Source organism: Limulus polyphemus, unplaced genomic scaffold, assembly GCF_000517525.1.
Source record: "Limulus polyphemus unplaced genomic scaffold, Limulus_polyphemus-2.1.2 Scaffold2878, whole genome shotgun sequence".
Lineage (NCBI taxonomy): Eukaryota > Metazoa > Arthropoda > Merostomata > Xiphosura > Limulidae > Limulus > Limulus polyphemus.
In genome coordinates, this window is record NW_013668488.1 from 87,153 (window position 1) to 96,595 (window position 9,443).

The window sequence follows — 9,443 nt, forward strand, 5'->3', positions numbered from 1 at the left end:
GGGGGGGAGGACGATATAATCTTACAAACTCAACAGGTTTGGGTATGTAATTGTTCTGTGTTCTTTTGTTTACAATACAGATTGTATTTTTTATATTCATCTACGCTTTTGCATTTTAAGAATGTCCGGAAATGACGATTATCGTTTTATTCAGAGCGCGTTATATTGTCGGCAAAATTCAGTCATGCACCCTCCCAGATATAGGGACTTCGTTTCTCCTCTACAAGTGATGGCTGAATGCAGAAACCCGGAAGTGTTTGATATATACAACTTCCTGTGTATACATACGCCTAAAACTGGTCCGAGATCTAACAAATAATGTTCCATGAGAAGCCTTATTTATCATAAATGTTTATAAGTAAAAGTTATAATAGTAAAATAGGTCGTAAAGTGAAAATACGCGACTCGTAAGCTAAACGAATCACAAAAATCAGCCTAACTTTTGTAAATTATCGCTCGTGGACAGTGTTTTATATCAGCTATTTCCGCCAAGTTTAGGCTTAAAACTACCGTACTGCCACGAGTCAATTACTTTGTAATGTGTTGACAGGATGTTATTTTAAAATAATCATGGAAATCCTGTCAGTTTTATTTTACGTGAACTGACTACTTAAATCATATACTTATGATTTAATATTGCTAGAATTGCGACCATATTATAAAATTGCGTTCTAGGAAATACTGTTAGTACGTGAAGTTGTTGTCAGACAAAGAATAGAAATAGTAATTGTTTCAGATAATTGGAAGACATTTTTTTTTCTCCACCAGTTCAATATAGAATTCCTAATTTTAGCCTAATCCCATTTAAAACATTAATATATACGTATGAGCGAGGTTCTAGTTGTTTATTTCACATGACATCCCACTAAAGAGATTTTTGTAATAAATTAGACTTACATTAGCAATTATTAATTCCAGACAACTAAGTTACGAAGTGTTCTTAGAAATAACGATTAGCGCCTACTGTTTTAACATTATATTATATATGTCTAAAACGTACCCATGGAGGAGATGTTCTAATAAGGCACTGGAGTAAAGAGATTTTTGTAGCGTTGTCAATATCTGCACCTGGAAAACAAGGACAGTCAACATGACGACATTTGTGTAGCAAATTCTTGTTTTATAGAAAACAAACATAATATATAGCATGGAACTGTATAAAACTAGTAGAAAGTCAAGCTACAGTTAGAGTTGTTACAGTTTTTTAAGTCTTACTGTCCATTATTCTTCATCAGTTTTGACAATCCACTTGTTCTTTATTATTCAGCCACGCTGCTAATCCAATTATTCTTTACTTTTCTGCTACACTAGTAATCCAATTATTATTTACTTTTCAGTTACATTGCTGATCCAACTGTTCATTATTCTTCAGATACTTTGCTAATCCAACTCTTCATTATTCTTCAGATACTTTGCTAATCCAACTGTTCTTAATTTTTCTGTTACACTAGTAATCCAATTATTCTTGACTTTCAGCTACATTGCTGATCCAATTCTTCATTATTCTTCAGATACTTTGCTAATCCAACTGTTCTTAATTTTTCTGCTACACTAGTAATCCAATTATTCTTGACTTTCAGCTACATTGCTGATCCAACTGTCCATTATTCTTCATCTACTTTGCTAATCCAACTGTTCTTAATTTTTCTTCTACACTAGTAATCCAATTATTCTTTACTTTCAGCTACATTGCTGATCCAACTGTCCGTTATTCTTCATCTACTTTGCTAATCCAACTGTTTATTTTTCTGCTACACTAGTAATCCAATTATTCTTTACTTTCAGCTACATTGCTGATCCAACTGTCCACTATTCTTCAGATACTTTGCTAATCCAACTGTTTATTTTTCTGCTACACTAGTAATCCAATTATTCTTTACTTTCAGCTACATTGCTGATCCAACTGTCTATTACTCTTCAGCTGCTTTACTAATCCAGTTCCTTATTCTTCAGCTACTTTCCTAATCCAGTTCCTTTCTTAATCCTACTCTTTCCTTCGTTAATACAAATATTTTAATTTATTATTTAACCATATTATTAAACTCACTGTCCCCTTGTTTTTAACTACCTCATCAAAAACAGAACTGTGTTATTTTGTTATTTAACAGTGTTGCTACTCCGATTGTTGCTTGTTCTTTAACGACATCCCACATCTATTGTTCTTCATTTTAAGTGTGTTGGTACTTCAACTTTTCTTTATTGTTTAACTTAGCTGTATATCACCTTATTTTCTGTTCTGTAAGCGGTAAGTCTTTGGATTTACAATGCTAAAATCAGGGGTTCGATTCCTACTCGGTGGACACAGCAGATAGTCCGATGTGGCTCTGCTGTAAGAAAACACACACACACACACACACGGTACTAAACATATTTTTTATTTTGTTTCCCAACCGTGTTGCTAAACCAGTCTATTTTTTCTTTTCTTTTAACCATGTCTCAAATAGAATGATTTTCCTTACTCAGTTTGTTTATTCTTGAAGCAAGGTTTATTTATTGTATGACTAAGGTTATCTGCCCCAGGAAAGCTAACCAGGGGAATAAGCGACACAATGGTCCAACGCAGGGAACCGAACCCAAAATGATAGCGTTTTATTTGTTTGTTTGTAATTAAGCACAAAGCTACACAATGGGCTATCTGTGCTCTGCCCACCACGGGTATCGAAACCCGGATTCTAGCGTTGTAAATTCGTAGACATACCGCTGTGCTACTGGGGGGGGGGGGGGCTATAGCGTTTTAAGTCCGGAAACTTGCGACTGACCCACCAGGGGACAAATAAAATGTTCTAATTTATTAACCTTTTTTCTTCTTATCTCTTTACACAGATCTCGCATTCATTCAGCCAATTTTAGGATCAACGATTTATGTACCTTTCTATGTCTAGATATTTTCTTAATATAATATATTTAGAGGTTTCTTCCACAAAACTAGCTTTAGGCAACCAAATCAGCAGATAAAATACACCTGTGGACACGGTTGGACTCGTTCTTGATATAATATATTTAAAGGTTGTACCTACCGCATAAGTTTTCTTACACAAAACTAGCTTTAGGCAACCAAATCAGCAGATAAAGTACACCTGTGGACACGCTTAGATGCGTTCTTAATATAATATATTTAGAGGTTGTACCTACCGCATAAGTTTTCTTACACAAAACTAGCTTTAGGCAACCAAATCAGCAGATAAAGTACAACCTGTGGACACGCTTAGATGCGTTCTTAATATAATATATTTAGAGGTTGTACCTACCACATAAGTTTTCTTCCACAAAACTAGCTTTAGGCAACCAAATCAGCATATAAAATACACCTGTGGACACGCTTAGATGCGTTCTTAATATAATATATTTAGAGGTTGTACCTACCACATAAGTTTTCTTCCACAAAACTAGTTCTGGGCAACCAACCCAGCGGGTAAAATACTCCTGTAGGGATCAGGGCTGAAAGAGAAACCACCAAGAATATCAGACGTTTAGCATCCATCTTGTTACGTAAAACATGCTTGGGAAGTTAGAAGTTCATCATAAATACTCTAAGAACTTGACGAATTACAAGCACGTGCTTCGTCGGCGCGAACTTTGGTCTTCTCAGGTTACGTCGTGTGTTACTTCTAAGTAATGATCTTAAAGATATCACTATATGTTTGTTTTTTTTTCGTTTTTACCCATATACGAACTTGTTTACACTTTACAGATAAGACTGAATGTAAATATTTTGACGGTTTCATTAGATAATCTGTAAACTGTTTTAACAATAAAATAAAAAAATGATAGGATAAAAATTTGTCTCCTAATATTAAGACCCTATTACACTGTAGAGTATTAAAAAACAGACATCAGTGATCTGACTTATTTCATTCTATAAACTATTAACAGAAAATGCTACTGAGAGTAAAAAATAAGATTTAAAATTTATTGATTTAGGTAAAATGTGACCAACGTCTGTTGCTTGAAAATAACAAACAAACACAGCTCAGCGTGATAATATCTGAGAACAGAGAGAAATTTTAAATATCGCCGTAAATAATGAGAAATACGTCGTCGACGTTTCGGCCAAACGATTCTCGTCGATTTTGATTTAGCTGAAACGTTAACCGTATATCTCGTTCGGTAACAGAGTTGCTAACGATTTCTGTGATACTTGTCTCACCTTAGTTCAGGGTTAGTAATAAAAAGTGATATTAATTGAAATAGGTTATGCCGCTAGAGGGTGCTGAAAGTAAATTGTTTTGTTTGTTTGTAGTTAAGCGCAAAGCTACACAATGAGCTATCTGGACTCTGCCCACCACGGGTATCGAAACCAGGTTGCTAGCGTTGTAAGTCCGCAGACATACAGCCGTACCACTGAAACTAATAGTTGGTTCTCATTTACATCTTCACAGATAATCTTTAAATAAAATTAACATATCCACATTTTTTATATGTAAAATACCAAGCAAATCTTAATGGAAAAGAATATTCTAAAAAGACAGTGAAATTAGTAACTAAACATATGACACTGGTCCATATAACCGCAGTAAAACACTTACATATGACTTATTGTTTCGCTTTTTGCACTATTAGCTCAATCCTTATATGATGTTATTGGGATTATGGACGAAAGTATTGTTAACAGCTAGAATACACCTACGAGATGAGATAAAACAATTTATCCATTATAAGTTTCACAATCTCTGACCGATTTACATAAGTATTAGTGTATTCTGATTGCGAAACTTTTTAAGTTTAATGTCAGTTCTTTTCACTCAGCCTTCTGTAGTAGGTATAAGAATTTATGAAAATAAAGCAGAATGTAATAATATATCCACCACGCTATATCCAGTGTTGACGAGGCCTTTCGCCCAATATCAGGAGTCATCAGGTCGGCTGGGACAAGACAGACGTAGTAGTTGTCGAGACGCTATTTGTATCATCAACCACTTAAATTAAATTGTGAACTGTAGTTTTTATCATTCTTGTTTAAGTTACTAAACATGATAAATAGCTTTTATTGACCCTTCTTAGCGATTTAAAATAATCATATATAGCACCGACCCCGAGTTCATTTGTGACGTTAGCAGTAGAGGGGAGTGGGGGAACGAACCTCGATACTCACGAGGATATGTCCCCGCAGGTTCATCTCCAGAGGTAGAACTTGTGTCGAGACCCCGCGGAGTGAATTTCAATATCAACTTAAAGCAGAGAAAAACTCACAAGAGAAACAACAATTATATTGTAATATTGGATCAAAGTTGGATGTAAGCAACATCAAGTGTACTAAATAGTTTAATGGTTACTTTGCAAGTATTATTGTATTCAGGAGGATCATAGAGGTTTACTGATGGACGCTCCGGATCAGCTTAGTAGAGATAGGCCTTCTATAACCTCACCCCAGCTCAGTTTAAAACTAACGAAGTAACGAACATTTATGGGTTCACTATCGAAACCTGGATTTTAGCGTTATAAGCTCTCAGGCTTACCGCCGATCCACGGTAGGGGGGGGGGGAGGAATATCAAAATTATTCTGTCCTTTTGTCCACCCACTATAGTATTCGAGCTAAGCCATTATCTATTTACATTTTGTCCACCCACCATAGTGTTCGACCTAAGCCATTATCAGTTTAAATTTTGTCCACCCACCAGTCTTTGGGCTAAGCCATTATCTATTTACATTTTGTCCACCCACCATAGTCTTCGAGCTAAGCCATTATCTATTTAAATTTTGTCCACCCACCATAGTATTCGAGCTAAGCCATTATCAATTTCAATTTTTTCCACCCACCATAGTCTTCGAGCTAAGCCATTATCAGTTTAAATTTTGTCCACCCACCATAGTCTTCGAGCTAAGCCATTATCTATTTACATTTTGTCCACCCACCCTAATCTTCGAGCTAAGCCATTATCAGTTTAAATTTTGTCCACCCACTATAGTGTTCGAGCTAAGCCATTATCTATTTAAATACTAAGAGGGAAAGAGTAAACTATATTTCCATTACATTTCTGAATAGTTAGGTTTTGTTAAAAACAGTTTTAAAAAAGTTTCAAGAATCGATTGTACTAATTATGTTTGTCGTCCACCATAAGCGCTTTTTAAAGTTATTTGCACAGTATGTCATCTTGTAAGTTCTTGATTAGTGGCAATACGTTATTTGTGGACGTATCTTTTGCAACTTTCTATCATTTTCGAAGTAACGGAAAATTGTTTTTTTTAAATTAAAGCTTGAGGTGGTGTTAACACATTACTGTGATATATTTTCTTCTTTGTTTCATTAAAGCATTTATTTGTTCCAGCGCTTCCAGGTTCGAATTTATAAATGAAAATCAATGTACGAAACCTTTTTAGTACTGGATGTTAGCCGTTCCGGTAAGTCTTCGGAATTACAACACTAAAATCCGGGGTTCGATTCCCTGCGATGGACACAGTAGATAGTCCAATTTGGCTTTGCTCTAGAAAAAAAACAACATTAAAATCCTATGGTACACTCGGCGTCAGTTCAATAACAGTTGATACAAAACGAAACGAGGGACCCGTTGTTGCTTCGTGGAGTTTCATTCAACCTTATGAATGATAAATACAAAACAGAGAGGAACTTACGGAACAAATCACGCCGGTTGGGATGTTGGATTTAATCCAAATGCTCCTATAAGTTATCTATTTACACGGTATCTGGCTTCAGCGAGTTTATTAATATCAAAAGGGTGTAAAGCTGTAACCTACTTTTCGTTTTAAAGCTTGATCTGATTCCTGTGCTGCAAACAGAAGGGGTAAAAAGCAGCACGCTTGAGATACTTAGAACAGATGTTGACCTAGTGACTATCCATCCATCCGATACAGTTCACTATAAACTGAATGAGCCTTTCGACGTAATCAAAAAGTTGTTTTCAATTTTCATAGGGAAACAAACGAAAACGTTGTACTAGCAAACTGGCTTGGCGTGTCTCCAACTATATCACTAATATCTGTTGATTCACGTAGGAAGGAAGTTCGGGCAGTCAGTTGCTCTTAAAGTATCTTTATAGAACATTTCAAGTCATCATTTGATTACCTTACAGAGCATGAAAAGTCAATAATTAATAGTGCCTTAAAAAATCAAAGTTTATTTTGACATATTATTTATCTTTACAGAATACGATAAGTCGTCACTAAATAGTAACTTTTCAAAAAGTTAAATTACTGATTTTTAATAAAGTGGCCTCATAGCCGAAAACATTATAAAATTTTCTGTCATCAATTTTATATTTGTTAAAATAACGACATTAAAAACCACTTAAATTTGCTCTAATGACAACACAAGTTTTACGTGGTTAGCTATATTTTAGCACGTGTGTATGCATGCAAATGACTTAATTAAACCACACATGTTTAAAGAATTGTGTAACGACGAACAGCTTGAACGTCAACAAATTAATAAACTAAGGTCACATCCAATGGTTTTCCGGTTGGCCAGTTGTAAGTTTCGTAAGCTACAATACTAAAATCCGAGGTTTGATTCCACACAATAGACAGAGAGCAGATGGACCATTATGTAGCTTTGCGGTAAAAATTGCCACTACCAACAATGCATCTAAATATCCCGAATGGGGGCCAAAGACCGCTTGAAGGGATCACTTGTTTTAACCATTCGCACCACTACATAATAGTGTGTTGTCTGTCAGTCAGTCAATGGATAATAAAATGACGTCACATAAGGGACGCTTAACGTTGCAATTTGTACTGTCGTGACGCCAGTAAAACGTGCGTATACCATGAATCACGAGAAGAACTATGTACTTTGTATGCTACAGCATAGCATGACTTATGAATTTCAAAAGCAAGAAATAAAAATATTTGTTATTCTTAATCTCTATTTACTCTTGAAAGAGAACATTTTCGGGGACCCTGCGGAAGTACATCTAGTGTCTTAGGATTACAATATATAAACAAATAGAAAAAGCCTGTGTGGGTATGAATGTCACACAATCTTAATTCCTGGTTACAGCGGAAGGAAAACAATTTTAAGTGTTGTCTAAAACAGTAATCGTACTTGTTAATTAATAACGTTCGGACACATGGAGCTATCTGCTGTGTTCAGTGAGGGGAATCGAACCCCTGATTTTAGCCTTGTAAGTCTGCAGACTTACCGCTGTCAGCGGGGGGGTACTAAAATATTAAGTTTGAAAATCATATTAACACAGTGTTATTAGTTACTTTTATTATTGTTCTGCATTAGTTTCTTACAATGTATCCCCCCAGTGGCACAATCTTACAATGCTATTTTCCTTTTAAAATTATGTATTGAGCCCTTCATTCTATCAATGAAACATATACTGGGTATTAAAGCATTCAGTCTATCAACGAAACATATACTGTGCACTAAGTCATTCAGTCTATCAAGAAAACATATACTGTGCACTAAGTCATTCAGTCTATCAAGAAAACATATACTGTGTATTAAGTCATTCAGTTCTATATCAAGTCATTCAGTTTATCAACGAAACATATACTGTGTATTAAGTCATTCAGTCTTTATCAACGAAACATATACTGTGTATTAAGTCATTCAGTCTATCAAGGAAACATATACTGTGTATTAAGTTATTCAGTCTATCAAGGAAACTTACAGTATATGTTGAGTCTTTCAAAAAAAGATACAATATATTAATGGACCAAAACGTTCAACACATATTGAATGTGTTAGTAATGGACCAAATCGTTCAACACATGTTGAATGTGTTAGTAATGGACCAAAACGTTCAACAAATATTGAAGATGTTAGTAATGGACCAAAACGTTCAACACATATTGAAGGTGTTAGTTATGGACCAAAACGTTCAATACATACTGAATGTGTTATTAATGGACCAAAAACGTTCATCACATATTGAATGTGTAAGTAATGACTAAAACGTTCAAAACATATTGCATGTTTTGTGAAGGGACTAATCAACAACATACATGTTTTGAACGTTCTATTAATTGGCTATGATACTAACTTAACATTTTCAATATGTGTTGAACATTTTGGTCCATTACTAACACATTCAATATGTGTGATGAACGATTTGGTCCATTACTAACACATTCAATATGTTTTGAACGATTTGATCCATTACTAACACCTTCAATATGTTTTGAACGATTTGATCCATTACTAACACCTTCAATATGTGTTGAAAATTTTGGTCCATTACTAACACATTCAATACGTGTGATGAACGTTTTATTCATTCAAAATTACTTTTTGTCACACATTTTAATTGTTTTAGGAACTCGTTATTATGTCTTCCACCTGTTACTTGTTTTAATTCTTCCCGAACTATTGTATTAATGTTTACCTATTGTTTTAATCTTTGTTATTAATTTTACATGTTATCGCATTCTCTCTCTCTCTTACTTTTTGATAATTATTAATTTTATAACGATAAAGTTCGAAATGTTAACCATTGATTGTTTATCTATTCATGATAAATACAAAATTACATTTTTC

General features: G+C 34.6%; 2 protein-coding genes across 10 annotated transcripts in view; one reads left to right on the forward strand and one right to left on the reverse strand.

The window, feature by feature from the left end:
• The window catches only part of LOC106468116, a 7,886-nt gene extending 4,327 nt beyond the window's left edge, over positions 1-3,559 (reverse strand). The window contains exons 1-2 of one of the 2 annotated variants that reach the window (XM_013928527.2): positions 3,364-3,559; positions 1,001-1,068 (exon numbers count right to left, since the gene is read on the reverse strand). In XM_013928527.2, coding sequence (XP_013783981.2) covers positions 1,001-1,068; positions 3,364-3,481 — 186 coding nt within the window. In that variant the 5' untranslated portion in view covers positions 3,482-3,559. Of the gene's footprint in view, positions 1-1,000; positions 1,069-3,248; positions 3,321-3,363 lie in introns of those variants that run through there. The other variant, XM_022396423.1, reaches the window with a different exon arrangement.
• The window catches only part of LOC111087939 (heterogeneous nuclear ribonucleoprotein 1-like), a 64,392-nt gene that overhangs the window by 38,600 nt on the left and 16,349 nt on the right, over positions 1-9,443 (forward strand). The window lies entirely within an intron of this gene.